Here is a 22,099-nt window from a genome sequence, read left to right on the forward strand (position 1 = left end):
AGATGACGACGACAATAACAAAAGAAAAAGATGAGAAAAAAGGAGAAGAAGAAGAAGAAAAAAAGAAGAAATAACACCAACAAAGATGTAAGTAATAAAAAGAAAAGTATGTGTTTATCGTTATAAAAATTTTATTGGATTTGATTAACTATTTTGTTTAGTTATAGAATTTTATTGATGTTTTAAAAAAAGACGAAAGATAAAATAAGAAGTTTGTAAAGTTTATATGATTAAAGAAAGAATAATTACAAGATTTTGACTCTGCTAGTAGTGTGGCTTATATTAGGTTAAAAAGTGATTCATTATTAAGATAAANATAGACTAAAAATAATATGAATAATTTATATTTATGAAAAATCACTTATATTTATATGTTTATTTAATAAAAATATAATTTAATTATTTATATTTGTATCTTTTGTGTATTTATTTATAATTTTATATTTATATAATTATTTGTACGTATTTATTTATAATTTTATATATTATTTTATTATAATTTGATTATTTTAGTTGAATTATGGTTGAATCATGAAATTAATAAATTAGTAATAAAAATGATTTGATGACTAATTTAGTTTTTAACATTTTGTGATAAAATCTGATTATCATATAATACACTCTTAAAGTAATATTATCATTTTTTTAATTTTATTTATTATTATCACTCAACACACAAACAGAATGAACAAAATTTAACAGGAAGACGCAGAAGTGGAGAAATAGCAAATAGAGAATAAAACAAATATTTTATAAGCTTTTGATTTGAATAGATCGGTGCTCTTGAATTCTAAAATTTTTTAAATTAAAAAAACAGAAAGAAAATCGTCATTGATTATTTTAATTTTATATTAAAAAGCAGTTGACTGTTTAGCTGTTAAATTTTTTAAAATAAAATTCCGCTATTAAACGTGTTCTGTGTCGATAAACTCGAACTCGTTGCTTATAACTCAGAATCAAAATAAAAAACAAAAATAACTATTACGCACAATAATCTAGTCAAACGTAACGGAATCACTCATCCCCTAAATGAGAGATTCTCGTAACAATCTCATACTGTAAATTTCAGATAAAGTGTTTGTTATGGTACGATGATAAATTCATACGTACCAATATAATAAAAATGTGGACAAATTAAAATAAGATATATAGAATATATTTTTTACGTCAATAATTAATTTTTTTTAAATATAAATTATATCAATGTTTTTACTAAATCACCCTTATACTTTAATAAAAATAAAAAATAAATTTTATTTAATTTTAATGAAAAAACTTAAATATTTTTTTTTCTTCGACAAAAATCACTTTAATCCTTTTAATTTAATTAAAATTTAATTAACTTTAGTTTATAATTTTATATCTGAATCAATTTAAAAATCAAAACAAAAATACATTTTATTATTCATATACACTACAAAATTATTTTGCTTCTGATGAACCCTAATCTAATTTCTCCTTCCCTATTTATACCAATAAAAAAACAAAAAATTCTAAAGAGTAACCTCACCCTAATTCCCTACCAGATAGCCGCATTCTATCATCATTATCTCCTTTTCTCGTAGCCGCGCTTCCTCCCCGTCGGTCTTCACGCATAGCAGCACGCACCAGCAGCCGCTAGCCATTCTCCGTCTTTCTCCTCTCCTTCTGGACAAAAAAGAAGAAGAACCCAGTTCTTCCAGCAAAAACTTTTTCTGACGGCACCGTCGGCTCCGTCGCTGCTGCAGCTCACGGCACCGCTCTCGTCGTGTACTTGCATTTCTTTGCCAACATCATCCAGTTCCTCAGCAAAGACTTTTTCCCTGTTAATTTATCAAATAATTTCTCACATTCTTCGTGCAACCTCTGCAAATATTGAATTGCAAGATAATTTCTCATTCTCATGTTAACAACGACATTATTAATACTAATACCAGTATATGGTCCCAGCTCAAACACCCCCTATTATATTTTCTATGCACCACTTGTGTTTGTGAAAATGGGGTAGTGAAAATCATCCTCATTTGAAACTTGTGTTTTGGGGGCATGTTTGGTTTGGTGGGGGTGAAGCTTATGTGAAGTTTTTTTTTAAGGTTGTTTATGAAGGAGTAGAAAAAGAGGTTCTTTTTTGGGTGGTTTATGTTTAAAAACGTAGAGAGTGGTGTAGCATTAATGGCTTCCTTAGAAGAAAAGGTTAAAACTTGTGGTGTTGGTGTTGTTGCGGGGTGAAACTCTAGTTGCTGGGATGAAACACCTCAAGGAAATGCAAGAGCACTCTATTTTGTAATTTTTGTTTTATCGTTTCACTTAATCTTTTCCTATTAATTAATCATGGATGGTTAATTATATGGTTTCATCATTCATCAAGTTCGATATTTCACCCTTAACCTTTTTTGCCTTCTTTTTATGATAATGGTAATTTCAGGGTGAGAAAGACTTTGAATTCAGAACTGTGGCATGCTTGTGCTGACCCTCTTGTCTCTTTGCCTCAAGTGAAAATTCTTATTTATTACTTATCCCAGGGACATAGTGAGGAGGTACATCTCTTCTTCTGATAGCAAATGTGTGAATATTTTTTTCTATAGCAAATGTGTATCCATTTTAAACATGAGTTAGGGTTGAGTATAATGAGTCTAGTACTATGATTAAGTCATTAACAGAATAGAGTTAGAATGGTAAATCGCATTAAGCTTTTGTTTTTAAATAATTTGCACAATTTACACGTGTATTCAACTGTTCATATTAAAATGACCTGATATTATCTCCTACTGTTATAGTGTTAGGCAGTATTTTTCTATAACTTGAAGTAATTTATGGATGGGACCTTTCTATGGAGATTTTGTTTTAGCACAAAGCTGAACTTTTCTCAAGTATATCACTATTTTAATCCTCGAAAGATTAGTCTGCTAAGAAAAATAATCCTGCAAATATTGATAATTATCCTATGATACAGAAATTGATTAATAAAAAAAGTGATAAGTTTTCATCCATGATTAACAATGATGTAAACAAATTGTTTCTGCAGTTCTCATCCATGTTTTTTTTCCTAAAATTACTTTTTTATTAATCACCCATGTACAGATTATATATATATTTGATATATGTATAGCTTATATACCGACCATAGATACCATTTGTAATTTATATTGTTTTGGTTGTTTACTAGAGTATGTTTCTATATGATAGTTATCAACTTATCATTTTGTTTCTGCAAATCCCTAGCTTCACCCATGCACATATTGTCAATGATATAAACTTATTCCTAGTTTAGAATGCATTTTGTGACTATATAGCATGTGCTACTATATTATTTTAAGAAGATATACGTGTTTTTAAAAAAAAAAACAAAAAAAAGAGGATGTTATGTACATATACCCAGCCATGAAGCTTCCCTTTTAGTAGTAGTTTTAATTTTGTGCCTTGTGTGTGGATGTGAGAGTTGTAGAATTAAATCTGAATCGGAATAGCTTGATTCTTTAATCTTCACTTTATTTTTATTTATTTATTCATTTTCCTTGTCATCAATTGCTTGTCTCTTGTACCAAAATTAAAGGCAACCAATTAACACTTTTTGCCTCATTTTCTTTTTAAGTCACATTCTCACTTAATTCCCACATATCATTTCTCATTGTAATTTGCAACCACCACAGCATAAATTGAAATAATAATAAGACCAAGGAGTTTATTTGACTTTTGAAGATGTAGTAAAACATGTCTTAATCTGTTGATGTCATGCATTAAGCTGCTGCAAAACAAGAGAGATGCGCAATTGAAGCAAATGCTTCCCAATTCTTGTAGGCTGGCCAAGAGGCAATTGCTAGAATTCGGGTAATTGTTCAGTGTTTCATATTGCTTGTTAATTTTATTCTATCTTAGCTCACACTGCATTTTCTTTGCTGTTTGTTTGATTGAATTGATTTAAATAAGTGGAGCATATCATTCGAGAACAAAATATATGGGAGCCATATGAAACTTTAGAGTTATTCTGTGAATTTATTCTTGCTTGTGTACGTATAATTGAAAGCCAGAAGTAAGTCCATACAAATATAAGTATTTGTGCTTATTGGATGGTGTGTTTTCTTTTTAATTAGCTTACATGAAGTTAGTTTAAACTATAATCATACATGAAGATAAGTGATCATGGATATTTTTTCTTTGTTGTCTATTTTTTTTGCAGGTGCTAGAGCAACTTGAAGGCAACCACCTCTCCTCCGCAGCAATCCTCCGCCAAGATGGCAGTGTTTGGGTTCAGCTCTAATTTTCCTCTGGTTATCTTCAATACTTCTCAATTTCTCTCTCCAAAACTCTCCTTCATTCTTAGTGCTTTGTTTTCCAGAATCATCTCGTTCTTTCTTTTTTCGTTAATTTTTCTCTGATTTATAAGATTTTATTTGCATGTGACATATCCTATGGTTTTGGTGTTAATTCGATATATTCGTGCTTTAACCATAGCAGTTTAGTTTTATCAACTGGAGCTAATTGATTAATTTTTCAGGTCTGTTTTGATGCTAATTTATATATTAAGGTCTGTTTGGTTAGAATGTATTTTAGGTGTGGAAAAATTGAGCTTGCGTGGAGGGTGTTTGATGAAAGTTCTGAGAGAGACCATGTAGGTTCAGTTCATTTTGACTCTATTGCTCAAGGAACCTGCTCATGCGTTCTAGCAATTGTGCTGCCTTTCTTTTTCCTCTATCTGTGCCATTTTGAGCCAAATCCAACAAAGGATCCATTACGCCGAGCTCTCGGGCCTGAGCCAGATATTGTTGATCTGAAGAAGAAAGATTAATTAAGACAGCAGCCGATTTTGGTTAGAATTAGGTGCTTTCATATTGCTTTCAAGAATTAGGAGGAATATTATTCTTTACTTTAGTATAGGTTTTATAGTTCTTACCTTGCATAAAACCATTTGAGTTCTTACTTTAGGTATAGCTTTAGGATTTGAGAGAGTATATTGTTGGACGAGGTTGTATATTATTTTTGTAACTTGTTAAAGATGGGATAGATATGGGCAATGTCATAAAAGTTTACTTTGATATAATAAGATACCAAATTAAATATTTTTCTCGATTGATATGATATGGTGTAATATATATTTTCTGCATAATTCTCCAGCCATTGAAGTGCCTAATCTATTTGTTTAGAGCGTGTGCGGAGAATGAGATTCATATACCTGTATTTAAGAAACAAAAATGCCTCATAAATGTAGCACTATGATACTTTGTTTCGCCAGTCTACTATTCAGAACCTTCCATATGATGTAAAATACTCAACAACTTTACAACAATAACTGATTTGAGCATGCTCCATTGTAATTAGAATATACCAAGCGAGACCAGTCAACTATCATCATGCATAGAGATTTTGTTTACTCTTTGAATCAATCATCTTATAATATATTTTCTACATTTTATAGTTAAAACTAACAACATTTTACAAAATCTACAATATAATTTACATTGAACTGTTGTAGTGAATGGAGATGATCAGATTTAGATGGCTCCTACCAAAATTTCCATTCACAAGCCGAAAAAAAAGGGTTCATATTCTCTTCTAAATGCCTTGACTTGACTAGGATAGGAATCTTTGGATAAGCAGTTCTAAGTAGTTCATTAGAAAGAAACCGAATCTGTGAAATTTTCAAATGGAGTTGGTCATGGCATGATCATCCCCTAGCAATGACAATCATCTCTTAGCTACCTTAGACCTATAGCACCGTACTTCAAATGCCTCAATTAGGTTCGGATACCAAATACACTCATTTTCCAACCATTCAGTTAAAACCTCTGCCTGATCTGCAGACGACAACGCAAGAATAATGGAAACAAACCAAGACTCTAGAGATTGCCATAGCTCTCCATCCATCTTAATCACCATGCCATCTTCACCATCTGCACTTTCTCTTGAGAACTGTAAGCCCAATATTCAGATTTCTTAAGCTTCTACAATTGGCACATCAAAATACTTGACCAAATCTGGTAAAGCAATTTTCGCTATGTGGTCGCTTTGAGCCCTCCTTTTCTTTGCTCCAAAATCTGCAACCATTCATCTAATCAAATGAGATGATTAACTCTACAATTGGAATCTTCAGAAATGAGACGGATGATTTAGCATAGGCTGGGCAAGCAGAGATCATCTGGCTAACATATCTACTGCACTATAACTTTTATCCATATCGAGTGAACTGTGCTAGACAATTATGCCTGTCACTATTGGATTAAGAGAAGACTAACTCTGAACCTGGTAAGCTTTCAACATTTGTCTTCTTATCGATCAACTCAGTTGTGTTTTCATCCAAAGGACGGCAATTTAGATCCTGATTAAATACTGGCAAGACTTCCTGTGATGATTGGTGACCATCGCTATTTTTCTACGATTTTTCCTTTGAAGAATCTAGCAGATAATCTTTGACTTCTGCTTTCATTCCAGCTTGTATATAATCTGGATATCATTAAGCAAGTTGGGAATTGCCTTGAGTTTTGAGTTTCTGAAAGGATAAATAAAATTAAGTTATGATAATAGAGAGTTAGAATATGATATAAGATTACTAGACGTGCTCACATTTTCATATAACATGAAAAATATGTTGATTCAACAAAATGTGTTCAGTTTGAGTAGCCATTACTTATTTCCCAGGATAATCAATAAATCAAGAAACATATTCAGGGCTAAGAAAATAAAATAATATAAATAAAGGGATATACACCTACTCCACTTTCAGTCCACTATACTACAGTGTACAATTATCCACTGCAATAAACTAGACTGGACAAACAAATGTGGATCAGCTGGTAGATACTGCTATTACAAAGATAGAAAAAAGCAGTTTATAAGGGTCAACTAGTTTCGTACTGAAACATTGTTTTACTCTCATAAAAGAACTCTCTATTTTCTCAAAGGAAGAAAACAGGGGAGATCCACATCTAATTACAACTTGCAAAGTACAACCAAAAGCTTTGTTAAACATTTATGCAGCATTCACCTTGATTTAATTTTCCAATGTTACAACAATTGGCTTCTCTAAATGACATTTTTCTAGAAATAATAGGTTGGTCCATTTGATTCTCATTGCAATGTGCATGTTGCAGCTGAACACGTGAACCAGCTTCATCAATAAGATCTATAGCTTTATCTGGCAAAAATCGATCACTGCAATACACAATTATTTGAAAGAGGAAATATGGCAAATACATAGAGCAATTGTATTATACAATTGCAATTGCTGATGCTAAATAGATGGACCGGCTTCACTAATGTTAGTATTAATAATGTCGTTGTTAACATGAGAATGAGAAATTATCTTGCAATTCAATATTTGCAGAGCTTGCAATGTGAGAAATTATTTGATAAATTAACAGGAAAAAAGTCTTTGCTGAGGAACCTGGATGATATTGGCAAAAAAATGCAAGTACACGACGAGAGCGGTGCCGTGAGCTGCAGCGGCGATGGAGCCGACGGTACCGTCAGAAAAAGTCTTTGCTGGAGGAACTGGGTTCTTCTTCTTCTTTGTCTAGAAGGAGAGGAGAAAGACGGAGAACGGCTAGCGGCTGCTGGTGCGTGCTGCTATGCGTAAAGACCGACGAGGAGGAGGCGCGGCTACGAGAAAGGGAGAGGATGACGATAGAATGCGGCTGTCTGGTAGGGAATTAGGATGAGGTTAGTCTTTAGAATTTTTTGTTTTTTTCTGGGTATGAATAGGGAAGGAGAAATTAGATTAGGGTTCATCAGAAGCAAAATAATTTTGTACTGTATATGAATAATGAAATGTATTTTTATTTTGATTTTTAAATTGATTCAGATATAAAATTATAAACTAAAGTTAATTGAATTTTGATTAAATTAAAAGAATTAAGGGGATTTTTGTCCAAAAAAAAAAGAAAAGGATATTTAAGTCTTTTCATTAAAATTAAAAAAATTTATTTTTTATTTTTATTAAAGTATAAGGGTAATTTAATAAAAACATTGATATAATTTGTATTTAAAAAAAGAAAAATTAATTATTGACGTGAAAAATATAATCCACATGTCTTATTTTAATTTGTCCACATTTTTATTATATCGGTACGTATGAATTTATCATCGTACCATAACAAACACCTTCAGATAATAGAAAAGCTAGTCTTGTCAACCGAAACATATGGCTATATAAAAGGTAATTAGGTAAACAAAAAAGGTCTAAGAAAAATACCGATTCTTAGCTCTCACTTACTTCTCTACTATTAAAATACCGATTCATAATATTTTTGTAGATATTCATATCCTCCAATATTTTTAAAAAAGTCGTCGTATACCTCCTCATCAAGACGTAACCAAAATCTTTTTTCTGTTAGTAATTAGGACTATACATCGACTACACCCACTAGATAGGAACAAAATGAAATTCTAGTTCTTTTAAGTTAAATTACAGCGTTGGTCTCTATACTTTAGTGAAATTATAAATCAGTTTCTACACTTTAAAAATTTATAATCGAGTCCTTAAAGAGAATTAAAATTTGCAATTTAGTTCCCGCCATTCAAAAAGTATTTAATTTAATAGAATATTTTCAGCATATTATCTATTTTAAACATATGAGTTGCACATGTTTGACAATAGAGACCAATTTAAAATTTTAGTGAAAGTATGAGGACCAACCGTGTAATTTAACCATTTGAAAATGACTAAAAATTTTCTAGGCTATCTGAACCCACCCCGCCCTCCCAAGCTCTCTCACTCTCACTTTCTTACTTTCCAAAATGGCACCCCAACACAACACTCTCTGTCTCTCACCTCGACTCACCATCGTCGTGCTTCTCGCTTCCGTCGCCGTGCCGGATCTACTGATAAATTGAGTTACTATTTTTATATTGATTTGTTGCTATTTTCTTCATAGACATTGAATTGTTCGCTTTGAGCATGTTTGGGATTGAAATTATTCTCTTCCATTTATCGATGTTTAGTATTGGGATTGGAAGAAAAGAAAAAGTCGCCGGATGAGAGAGGCGAGATGGAGGAAGGAGACGAGACCCGACTCATGAGCACAAATGAGGTGGATCCGATGCGGCGACGGTGAACCGAGGTGAGAGAAAGAGAGTGTTGGAGTTGGGGTGTCGTTTTAGAAAGTGAGAAAGTGAGAGTGAAAGAGCTGGAGAGGGTGGGGTAGGTTCTGATAGCCTAGAGAGTTTTTTGTCATTTTCAAATGGTTAGATTACACAGTTGGTGTCCATACTTTTATTAAAATTACAAATTGATCCCTATTATCAAATATGTGCAGCTCACATATTTAAAATAGAGAATATATTGAGAATATTTTGTTAAATCAAACACTTTTTGAACGGCAGAAACTAAATTGTAAATTTTATTTTTCTTTAGAGATCTAATTATAAACTTTTAAAGTGTAAGAACTAATTTATAATTTTATTAAAAGTCTAAAAACTAACTGTGTAATTAACTTTTTTTAAAAAAATCATAAAATTCATAAAACTATATAAAAGTCTACTAACTTTACCATACTTTTACCTGACTTTAATTGAAGAATCAAATTATATTATTGAAACTCAAATTACCCATTAAAATTAAACGGGACTAAAAATGAACTATTAGTGAATAATAAATCATTAATAAATAAAGAGTTAGTATTTAATTTAGTTCCTAAATTTATACTAAAAGTCTTAATTTAGTATTTAAAATTTCAATTGCTTATATTTAATTCTTAAACTTTATAAATATGATTCACATTAATTTTTAAGATGATTTTCAATACTCAAATATTAATAAAGTACTGATATAGACAATCAGATACCACGTTGAAATTTGTAAAGTGGTGCAGTTTTAGTTTTGAAACTTAAATATTCTAAAAAGCGACATTGTATCACTTATATTGGGAGAAAAAATTTCAATAAACACTACTTATGATTTTTTTGGCTAATTGATTGTCAAAACCAAACTGAAGTCGTTTTACAAAGTTAAATGTAATATCCGAATGTCTGTGTCAGCATTTTATTAACATCTGTAAGTTAAAAATTATTTTTAAAATATGAGTCACATTCGTAAAATTTATAGACTAAATAGAGATAATTAAAATTTTAAAAATCAAATTAAAATTTACTTACAAATTTAAATACCAAACTAAATATTATCTCCATTAATAAATTAAAAGTCGGTATGTCATTAAAACTTTAAAAAATTAAATTCAACTAGCTTTTTACTGTACTTTATGGTGATACTCAATTTAAATGCATTTAACAATTTATATTCGAATTATAATTTTAAAAACATTGATTATAATCATTGAATTTGACGATCAAAATTAAAGTGATACAAAAAAAGGATTGAATAACATAAAAATTTAAATTTTAAAATAGAAAAAGAACTTAGTTTTGCAACATGCAATGCAATAAGTTATGAAAACAAGTTAGTCTATATACATAGACATAAGATTCTTACTAATACAAATTAAAATAATTAATGTTAAAATATTTGAGTTGAATTTAGTGAGAGAGCGAGATGAGAGAGAAAGAGAGCGAGAGGGGTGGAAAACACTAAGAGAGGGTAGAATTAGGCAATTTAGTAGAGATTCAAAGGTTTGGAATCGAGAAGAGTACTGTAGGTTGAAAATACAATCGTTCTCTATTTTTATAGATCATCTTCCTAAAGATATATCAAAGAGGGAGTTATACCACTTGTTTAACTGGAGTGGACATATAAATGATATCTATTTCTCATGAAAACAAAAAAAAAATGGTAATATATACATTTTTGCGTTTATCCGGTATACGACGAAGGGTGGAGCTACGAAGGCTATTGCGGAAATGAATAGAAAGAGGTTACGAGGGAAGATTGTTTTAGTAGGAGAAGCTAGGTATTAACGTACAAATGAAGTGGAAAATGTAAAGAGACATAAAGAGGACGGCAACGCTTGGAGTATTGTTAAGTATCAACCGCAACATGAGGAGGGCCTAAGGTTTTCAGGGAAGAACGTCGAAGAGCGGAAGAAATAGGAAGAAATAGTAAAAAAAGAATATCCACATGGCAATGGGTGGACGAAAAAGATGGAAGTTCCTATGGAAAAAGAGAATCTTGAGTAGTTGCAGAGGAGCCTAATAGGCGGAACATAAAGGCTATTGACTATAGATCTTTGAAGTTCATGATTGGAAAGAATTTTTCACAGGTTGTACAAGTACGAAAACTAGGAGCCTACAAAGCACTCATAACTTTTGATAGTGTTTTGAGTGCAGAAGATGCCTACACGTTTAAAATTAACAACTTGCTACAACTTTTTCATAGCGTTTGGAGATGGGATGAGGAGAAGCGTAGTAAAAATCGAAGGGTATGGTTAGAATGTTTTGGGGTTCTTTTGCATACGTGGTCAGTAGAGACGTTCAAGATAATAGGAAGCTATTGGGGAGAAGTTATTGGGTGTGACAAAGCCATTGAATCATGCCTTTCATTCAGTGTGGGACGGATACAAATTGATACTTATAGTATGGACATAATTAAAGAGTGGGTTCACATCATAATTAGAACTAGCGGATTCGACGTCCTAGTTAAAGAGGTTGGTCATGAGAGTTACGGACGGGAGTGCATGCTTGGAGAGACAGGGGATTCTAGTCCCACAAAAGCGTGCGAGAATTTGGCTGCAAGCAGCTTGAGCACCAGAGTGCCAGTGGCAAGCAGAGATTCGGTGGTTGAGTTGATGATGGCAGTGCCAAGGGAGGAAGAAGCAGATAAGGGTAGATTAGTAATTCCAAAGAATATTTTGAATGAATGGAGTTATTGTAATTCATTTCAAATTCAAAAATCAAGGAAAACAAATGATCCTAATTTAGAGGGAAGTGCTGATTTGAAGGGATATAATATTTTTTTAATTAAGGATGCAGAATCTGAAAATACTATTAGTTGGGAGTACAATAATAATGGACTGAATAAAGGTGACTTACGGTGGAAAAAAAAGCAAACAAGGCTTCTTGTTTGGCCCAATAAGGTGTCTCATGCCAATTATGCTGATGGAGGTAGCTTAAGCCCAATCCCTCTTAATAGAAGCCCAATGCATATTGAAGAGGTCACAAGTGGCAGACTGATGGTGGATTCGGGTCGGTTGTGTCTCTGCCGGGTTGAGAACTCTCCCAATCCTGGGTTAGGTGCCGCTACTCAACAACAGATTGAAGGGGAGCGACTTGACCGTGACAGCGTGCCTGATTCACTTGGTGAGATAGCGCACCAAACCGCTGGGCAGCGACAGGTTCGTGGATTTTAGGGTCTTCACGGGCCTGTGATGGTGAAGGCTACGCTCGAGTTTCGTTCGATGGGAATCCTCTCATGGAGCCCGCGACATCTGATGAGAATTGGTTAGTGCCGGCGATGGTGGTACTTCATTCGTCCAGGGACGGGGGGCCAGAGGAGGAAGCAGAGGAGAGGTTTGTAGCTAGGGGTGGCAAACAGGCCTAAACCCGCTGGGCTGGTCCGCGTAACCCGCCAAAAAGCAGAGCATGCTGAAAATTTGGGACTGCCAAAGAGCGAAAGCCCGCCTAATAAGCGTCGGTTAAACCACGGGCTTTGGCGGGGCGGGCTTCTCCGCCGGGCTTAAATTTTTTTTTGCAAGAGGGTATTTTTGCAATTTTTTGGACAAAATGCAACTTCCCCTAACCCAATTTTTTGGAGACAATATTTATAATTATGTTTTGAATTATGTTTATTTTGCTTTGGAGATAATATTTATAATTATCTTTTGGATGAAAACTTGGTTTATAATTATGTTTATTAGATATTTATAATTACAAAGACTTTAATGTTTGTGAATATAAAAAATATAATTTTTTATGCCTTTAGAAATTATAAATTTATTAATATGGTTGTGAAATTATATATATTATTTAGTAGTTAATAGTAAAAAAGGAGCTTTGGCGGGCTTAGCCCGCCAGCCCGCCAACCCACAATTAAGCGGGGCGGAGTGGGATTCTAGGACCGCCTCACTAGGCGGGGTGGGGTGGGCCAGCCCGCCAAAGGGCGGGCTTCTAGCGGGGCAGGGCGAGGCAGGCTTTCCCGCTTACCACTCCTATCTGTAGCGATCCAGAAAATTACTGCGGGCTGTCAAGACAGTTTAGTTAAGGATGGAAGAGGCACCCCTACTAACTGTATAGTATTGAATGGTACGGGCCTTGATGGAGGCAGTACCGGAAACGGGGCTGCCGTGGAGATTGGTACCGAAAAATAGGAAAATAGGGATGTAACAGATGCGGAACGGGAAGAGCAGATACTTGAAAATAGAAGGACGTGGGAATTGGCTGTTGAATCAGGAGTGGTGCAGTACAACGAAGAAGATGACATCACGACCATTCTTCAAGAGCAGAATGAAGCACTAGCTCAAAAGAGGAGATTGGCGAAGCAGAAAGAAAAGGCACGAAGATGCAGACCCAAAAAACTAAAAAAGGTGTGTAATAATGTTTTAAAATAATTTTTAGCAATTGATATGTTAGGGGGTTAAGGGGTGTTGGAAAGTCGAGCATGGTAAAAGAACTAAAAAAGAAGCAAAAATTGAATATGTTAGGTTTGATTGAGACTAAGATGCAAGTTGTGACTAAATTTGATGTAGTACGTATGTGGAAGTGTGATGCTGTGGGGTGGGAGTTTGTAGGTTCAGAAGACACGTCTGGGGGGTCTGTTGTAATGTCGGATAAGATGCTGTTTAAAATGAATAACTGTTACAAAGAGGAGAGATAGTTATGTGTTGAAGGAGTCCTATCAAAAAATGAATTCAATTGTGCCTTTTATTTAGTATATGGTGCTCATACTATAGTGGATAAACTGACTGTGTGGGAGGAATTGAGCTTTGTAGCTAGGTTATGTCAGGTTCCTATATGTTACATGGGAGACTTCAATGAAGTTATACAGATTAAAGAGAGGAAAGGACATCACAACTTAACAATGTCGGCAGAAGATTTTAAGGCTTGTATCCAACATATGCAGTTAGTGGACTTACCGTTGAATGACCGAAAATTTACATGGTTTAGAGGCCGTTCTTGTAGTCGAATCGATAAAGCTCTATTGAGTGTGGAATGGATTGAGAAATTCCTGGAGATTCGATTAAAAGGTGGACCGAGAGGTTTGTTAGATCACTACCCAATTATAGTTGAGGACTCTAAAATCAGAGGCAGACCACGACTTTTCGAAGTTTAGATTCTTGGTTTACACATGAGGGTTTTCTAAGTATGGTCAGGGAAGAATGGAGAAATCTTGGTGAGCTGCAGTTCATAGAGAAGCTGAAGGCCTTAACGATGCCTTTGGCGAGATGGCATAGGGATAATTTTGGAGACATGGACAAGAAAATTCAGCGCTTTGAAGAGGAGATCAAGATGATAGATGATATGACTGGCAATGGAGTTAATGTTGGTATAGTAGAGGCTAGAAGGAAGGCTCTGGTAAGTTGTTGCAAGCGGTGATATCTGGTGTACGAAATTGTGATCATCAATGGTGCCATCAACATGGTATGCTCAATTGCAATCTCAACTCTTTATCACAACTTCGCACAACTAACCAGCAAGTGCACTGGGTCGTCCAAGTAATAAACCTTACGCGAGTAAGGGTCGATCCCACGGAGATTGTTGGTATGAAGCAAGCTATGGTCATCTTGTAAATCTCAGTCAGGCGGATTCAAATGGTTATGGAGGATTGATAATTAAAAGATAAATAAAACATAAAATAAGGATAGAGATACTTATGTAATTCATTGGTGAGAACTTCAGATAAGCGTATGGAGATGCTTTGTCCCTTCCGTCTCTTTGCTTTCCTACTGTCTTCATCCAATCCTTCTTACTCCTTTCCATGGCAAGCTGTATGTTGGGCATCACCGTTGTCAGTGGCTACAGTCCTGTCCTCTCAGTGAAAATGTTCAACGCGCTCTGTCACAGCACAGCTATTCATCTATCGGTTCTCGATCATGTCAGAATAGAATCCAGTGATTCTTTTGCGTCTGTCACTAACGCCCCACAATCGCGAGTTTGAAGCTCGTCACAGTCATTCAATCCTTGAATCCTACTCAGAATACCACAGACAAGGTTTAGACCTTTCAGATTCTCTTGAATGCCGCCATCAATTCTAGCTTATACCACGAAGATTCCGATTAAGGGATCCAAGAGATATCCACTCAATCTAAGGTAGAACGGAGGTGGTTGTCAGGCACACGTTCATAGGTGAGAATGATGATGAGTGTCACAGATCATCACATTCATCAAGTTGAGGAACAAGTGATATCTTAAAACAAGAATAAGCCGAATTGAATAAAAGAACAATAGTAATTGCATTGATACTCGAGGTACAGCAGAGCTCCACACCTTAATCTATGGTGTGTAGAAACTCCACCGTTGAAAATACATAAGAACAAGGTCCTATTTGTAGACATGGCCGAATGGCTAGCCTCCCAAAGAGGGTTCAATCATAAAACATGATCAAAAGATTCTCTAATACAATAGCAAAAGGTCCTATTTGTAGAGAACTAGTAGCTTAGGGTTTACAAAGATGAGTAAATGACATAAAAATCCACTTTTGGGCCCACTTGGTGTGTGCTTGGGCTGAGTATTGAAGCTTTCATGTGTAGAGACTTTTCTTGGAGTTAAACGCCAGCTTTTGTGCTAGTTTGGGCGTTTAACTCCCATTCTTGTGCCAGTTCTGGTGTTAAACGCCAGAATTCTTGAGCTGACTTGGAACGCCTATTTAGGCCATCAAATCTCGGAAAAAGTATAAACTATTATACATTGCTGGAAACCCCAAGATGTCTACTTTCCAACGCAATTAAGAGCGCGCCAATTGAGCTTCTGTAGCTCCAGAAAATCCACTTCGAGTGCAGGGAGGTCAGAATCCAATAGCATCTGCAGTCCTTTTCAGCCTCTGAATCAGATTTTTGCTCAGGTCCCTCAATTTCAGCCAAAAAATACTTGAAATCATAGAAAAACACACAAACTCATAGTAAAGTCCAGAAAAGTGAATTTTAAATAAAAACTAATAAAAATATAATAAAAACTAACTAAAACATACTAAAAACATACTAAAAACAAAGCCAAAAAGCGTATAAATTATCCGCTCATCACAACACCAAACTTAAATTGTTGCTTGTCCCCAAGCAACTGAAAATCAAATAGATAAAAAGAAGAGAATATGCAATGAATTCCAAAAACATCTATGAAGATAAGTATTAATTAGATGAGCGGGGCTTTTAGCTTTTTGCCTCTGAATAGTTTTGGCATCTCACTTTATCCTTTGAAGTTCAGAATGATTGGCTTCTATAGGAACTCAGAATCCAGATAGTGTTATTGATTCTCCTAGGTAAGTATGTTGATTCTTGAACACAACTACTTTATGAGTCTTGGCCGTGGCCCAAAGCACTCTGTCTTTCAGTATTACCACCGGATACATACATGCCACAGACACATAACTGGGTGAACCTTTTCAGATTGTGACTCAGCTTTGCTAGAGTCCCCAATTAGAGGTGTCCAGGTTTCTTAAGCACACTCTTTTTGCCTTGGATCACGACTTTATTTTTACCCTTGCCTTTTGGTTTAAAGGGCTATTGGCTTTTTCTGCTTGCTTTCTCTTTTTTTTTCCGCACATAATCTCTCTCTTTTTTTTGTATTCACTTCTTTTTCTTACTTCAAGAATCATTTTTATGATTTTTTAGATCCTCAGTAACATGTCTCCTTTTTTCATCATTCTTTCAAGAGCCAACATTCATGAACAACAAATTCAAAAGACATATGCACTGTTCAAGCATACATTCATAAGTCAAAGTATTGCCACCACATCAAAATAATTAATCTGTTATAAAATTTAAAATTCATGCAATTCTTCTCTTTTTAATTAAGAATATTTTTTATTTAAGAAAGGTGATGGATTCATAGGACATTCATAACTTTAAGGCATAGACACTAAGACACTAATGATCATGTAATAAGAAACAAACATAGATAAACATAAGCATAAAAATTCGAAAAACAGGAAAATAAAGAACAAGGAAATTAAAGAACGGGTCCACCTTAGTGATGGCGGTTTGTTCTTCCTCTTGAAGGTCTTATGGAGTGCTTGAACTCCTCAATGTCTCTTCCTTGCCTTTGTTGCTCCTCTCTCATGATTCTTTGATCTTCTCTATTTTCATGGAGGAGGATGAAATGTTCTTGGTGCTCCACCCTTAGTTGTCCTATGTTGGAACTCAATTCTCCTAGGGAGGTGTTGATTTGCTCCCAATAATTTTGTGGAAGAAAGTGCATCCCTTGAGGCATCTCAGGGATTTCATGATGAGGAATCTCCTCATGTCCATGAGTGGGATCTCTTGTTTGCTCCGAGCTCCTTCCACACAGATATCCATGAGGACTTGGTCCAACATTTGATTAAAGTTGACCTTTTTTGACTTTGAAAAGGGACCTCGGGGATCACCTTCTTCTTGGCCACAACTTCATAGAAGTGGTCTTGATGCACCCTTGAGATGAATCTCTCCATCTCCCATGACTCGGAGGTGGAAGCTTTTGCCTTCCCTTTCCTCTTTCTAGAGGTTTCTCCGGCCTTAGGTGCCATAAATGGTTATGGAAAAACAAAAAGCAACGCTTTTACCACACCAAACTTAGAAGGTTTGCTCGTCCTCGAGCAAAAGAAGAAAGAGGAGAGTAGAAGAAGGAGAAATAGAGGAGATGGAGGCGGCTTTGTTTTTCGACCAATGGGGAGAAGTAGTGTGTAGGTTGTGTGAAAATGAAGGAGTGAAGATGGGTTTATATAGGGGTGGAGAGAGGGGTAAGGTTCGGCCATTATGGGTGGGTTTGGGAGGGAAAGTGGTTTGAATTTGAATGGTAAGGTAGGTGGGGTTTTATGAAGGATGCATGTGAGTGGTGAAGAGAATGATGAGATTTGATAGGTGAGGGGTTTTTGGGGAAGAGGTGTTGAGGTGATTGGTGAATGGGTGAAGAAGAGAGAGAGTGGTGGGGTAGGTGGGGATCCTGTGGGGTCCACAGATCCTGAGGTGTCAAGGATAATTCATCCCTGCACCAAGTGGCGAGCAAAAATGCTCCTTCTGCCAATCCTGGCGTTAAACGCCGGGCTGGTGCTCATTTCTGGCGTTTAACGCCAGCTTCTTGCCCATTCCTGGCATTAAACGCCAGTCTGGTGCCCCTTTCTGGCGTTAAACGCCCAGAATGGTGCACATTCAGAGGTGCATGCTCTCTATCTTCTCTGATATGGTAGAAAAATTTCTGGAAGTCTTCATGGATGACTTCTCAGTATTTGGAGACTCATTCAGCTCTTGTCTTGACCATCTAGCACTTGTTCTGAAAAGATGCCAAGAGACTAACCTGGTTTTAAACTGGGAGAAATGTCACTTTATGGTGACTAAAGGAATTGTCCTTGGGCACAAAATTTCAAACAAGGGAATAGAGGTGGATCAAGCTAAGGTATAAGTAATTGAAAAATTACCACCACCTGCCAATGTTAAGGCAATTAGAAGCTTTCTTGGGCATGCAGGATTCTATAGGAGGTTTATAAAGGATTTTTCGAAAATTACCAAACCTCTGAGAAATCTGCTAGCTGCTGATACACCATTTGTTTTTGACACAGAGTGTTTATAGGCCTTTGAAACTCTGAAAGCTAGGTTGGTCACAGCACCAGTCATTTCTGCACCAGACTGGACATTACCATTTGAACAAATGTGTGATGCCAGTGACCATGCCATTAGTGTAGTATTAGGACAGAGACATGACAAGCTTCTGTATGTCATTTATTATGCTAGTCATATTTTAAATGATGCATAGAAGAATTACACAACCACAGAGAATGAGTTGCTTATAGTGGTTTATGCCATTGACAAGATCAGATCTTATTTAGTAGGATCAAAAGTAATTGTGTACACTGACCATGCTGCTCTTAAATATCTACTCACAAAGCAGGATTCAAAACCCAGACTCATAAGATGGGTGTTGCTTCTGCAGGAGTTTGATATAGAAATAAGAGACAGAAAAGGGACAGAGAACCAAGTAGCTGACCACCTATCCCGGATAGAACCAGCAGGAGGAGCATCCCTCCCTCTTATTGAGATCTCTGAAACCTTTCCGGATGAGCAATTGTTTGCCATTTAGGAAGCACCATGGTTTGCAGACATTGCAAACTATAAAGCTGTGAGATTCATACCCAAAGAGTACAGTAGGCAGCAAACAAAGAAGTTAGTTTCTGATGCAAAGTACTACTTGTGGGATGAACCATACCTCTTTAAGAGGTGTGCAGACGGAATAATCTGTAGATGTGTACCTAGAGAAGAGGCACAGAAGATCCTATGGCACTGCCATAGATCACAATATAGAGGACATCTTGGAAGTGAGCGAACAACCATAAGGGTCCTCCAATGTGGCTTCTACTGGCCTACTCTCTATAGAGACTCCCAAGAGTTTGTACGTAACTGTGACAGCTACCAGAGAGATGGTAATCTGCCTCACAGTTATGCCATACCTCAGCAAGGGATCTTAGAGATTGAGTTGTTTGATGTATGGGGTATTGACTTCATGGGACCTTTCCCACCTTCATATGCAAGCACTTATATTCTGGTGGCAGTAGATTATGTATCTAAATAGGTGGAGGCAATTGCAACACGCACTAATGATACTAAAACAGTGATAAAGTTCCTCCAGAAGCATATCTTCAGTAGGTTTGGTGTCCCTAGAGTACTGATCAGTGATGAAGGCACTCATTTCTGCAATAAACAGCTTGACTTTGCTCTAGTCCGATATGGAATTAGCCACAAAGTAGCAACTCCATATCACCCACAGACAAATGGGCAGGCTGAAGTCTAAAATAGAGAACTAAAATGAATCCTGGAACGGACTATAAACACCCGTAGAAGGGATTGGGCAAGAAGTCTGGATGATGCTCTGTGGGCATACAGAACTGCATTCAAGACTCCTATAGGGACCTCTCCATACCAGCTTGTGTATGGAAAAGCATGTCATCTGCCAATGGAACTGGAACACAAGGCCTACTGGGCAACCAGGTTCCTAAACCTTGATGCTAAGGTAGCTGGAGAGAAGAGATTACTCCAGTTGAATGAGCTAGAGGAGTTCAGACTCAATGCTTTCGAAAATACTAAAATTTACAAAGAGAAAGCAAAAAGTTGGCATGATAGAAAGCTATCATCTAGAGTCTTTGAGCCAGGACAGAAGGTTCTGCTATTTAACTCTAGGCTCAGATTGTTCCCTAGGAAACTGAAATCCCGGTGGAAGGGACCATATGTGATTATAAGTGTGTCATCATTTGAATATGTAGAGCTTCAAGATATTGACTCTGACAAAAAGTTCATTGTTAATGGGTAGAGAGTCAAACATTAACTTGAAGGCAATGTTGAGCAAGAATGCTCAAAGCTGAGACCAGATTAAAGTTCACTGTCAAGCTATGGACATTAAAGAAGCACTTATTGGGAGGCAACCCAATCCTATTTATCTATATTAATCACTTTCTCATTTTTATTTTCTAGTGTTAGTCTATGTCTTCTTTAGCACACTCTGGAAGATGAGCTTACTGGCATTTAAACGCCAGTAAGGATAGCAGAATGGGCGTTTAACGCCCAGTCTGGCAGTATTCTGGGCGTTAAACGCCAGAATTGGCAGCCAGACTGGCGTTTAATGCCAGAAAGAGCTGTCTGGTGTCTGGCTGGCGTTAAATGCCAGAAAAGGGCATCAGCCTAGCATTTAACACCAGGAAAGGTAGCAGAGCTGGCGTTAAACACCAGCATTGGCACACAGAGGGTGTTTAAACGCCAGAAAGGTGCAGGGATGAGAATTCCTTGACAGCTTAGGATCTATGGACCCCACAGGATCCCCACCTACCCCAACTCACTCTCATTCCTCTTCACACCTTTCCATAACACTATTCCCCACCCACTCAAATTCAAACCATTTCCCTCCCAAACCCAACCCCTTAAACACAGATTCCCTCTCCCCTTTACCCTATAACTACCCCTCCTTCCTCCTTCATTTTCACACATCACCAACACTCCCAATCCCCCCTTGGCCGAACCACTTCTACACCTCCATCTCCTCAATTTCTTATTCTTCTCCTCCTTTCTTTCTTCTTTTACTCGAGGACGAGCAAACCTTTTAAGTTTGGTGTGGAAAAAGCTCTGCTTTTTATTTTTCCATAACCATTAATGGCACCTAAGGCCGGAGAAACCTCTAGGAAGAAGAAAGGGAAGGTAGTTGCTTCCAACTCCAAGTCATGAGAGATGGAGAGATTCATCTCAAAAGCCCATCAAATATGATGGAGCAAACAAGAGAGCCCACTCATGGACCTCAACAAAAGCATGATGAAGTCTCTCACCAAGAAATCCCTTAGATGCTTCAAATGATGCATTTTCCTCCACACAACTATTGGGAGAAACTCAACACCTCTTTAGGAGATTTGAGTTCCAATATGGAGCAACTAAGGATGGAGCACCAAGAGCTCTCTATTACCCTCCATGAAATTAGAGAGGACCAAAGGGCCATGAGGGAGGAGCAACAAAGGCAAGGAAGAGACATTAAGGAGCTCAAGCACTCCATAGGATCTTCAAGAGGAAGAACTAGCCGCCATCACTAAGGTGGACTCGTTCTTTAATTTCCTTGTCCTTATTTTTTTTGTTTTTCGGTTTCCTATGCTTGATGTTTTGCTTATGTTTGTATCTTTATTGCATGATCATTAGTGTCTAGTGTCTATGCCTTGAAGCTATGAATGATTCCCTGAATCCCAAGCTATGAATGATTCCATGAATCCCTCACATTTCTTAAATGAAAAATGTTTCTAATTGCAAAAGAACAAGAAGTACATGAATTTTGAATTCTATCTTGAAATTAGTTTGATTATTTTGAGGTGATGGCAATACTTTTTGTTTTCTGAATGAATGCTTGAACAGTGCATATTTTTGATAGTGAAGTTTATGAATGTTAAAATTATTGGCTCTTGAAAGAATGATCAAAAAGAGAAAAGTTATTGATAATATGAAAAATCATAAAATTGATTCTTGAAGCAAGAAAAAGCAGTGAAAAATACAAAGCTTGCAAAAAAAATATAGCGAAAAAAATAAAGAAAAAGAAAGAAAAAGAAAAAGCAAGTAGAAAAAGCCAATAGCCCTTTAAACCAAAAGGCAAGGGTAAA

The 22,099-nt window shown here is 36.1% G+C and overlaps 1 protein-coding gene across 1 annotated transcript; it reads left to right on the forward strand.

Moving 5' to 3' along the window:
• Nucleotides 1-1,091: 1,091 nt before the first annotated feature.
• Nucleotides 1,092-5,034, forward strand: LOC110276477 (auxin response factor 25). The gene is made up of 5 exons (XM_052255577.1): nt 1,092-1,106; nt 1,602-1,777; nt 2,402-2,516; nt 3,722-3,807; nt 4,157-5,034. Exons 1-5 carry the CDS (start codon nt 1,092-1,094, stop codon nt 4,161-4,163), a joined length of 399 nt encoding a protein of 132 aa, XP_052111537.1. The 3' UTR covers nt 4,164-5,034.
• The last annotated feature ends 17,065 nt before the right edge of the window (nt 5,035-22,099 follow it).

Source organism: Arachis duranensis, chromosome 10 (genome assembly GCF_000817695.3).
Source record: "Arachis duranensis cultivar V14167 chromosome 10, aradu.V14167.gnm2.J7QH, whole genome shotgun sequence".
Taxonomy (NCBI): Eukaryota; Viridiplantae; Streptophyta; class Magnoliopsida; order Fabales; family Fabaceae; genus Arachis; species Arachis duranensis.

Coding starts and splice junctions, on each gene's coding strand:
- LOC110276477 (XM_052255577.1), top strand. Junction 1,778..2,401: donor ATTTCTTTGCCAACATCATC/CAGTTCCTCAGC, acceptor TAATGGTAATTT/CAGGGTGAGAAAGACTTTGA. Junction 2,517..3,721: donor CCCAGGGACATAGTGAGGAG/GTACATCTCTTC, acceptor TCATGCATTAAG/CTGCTGCAAAACAAGAGAGA.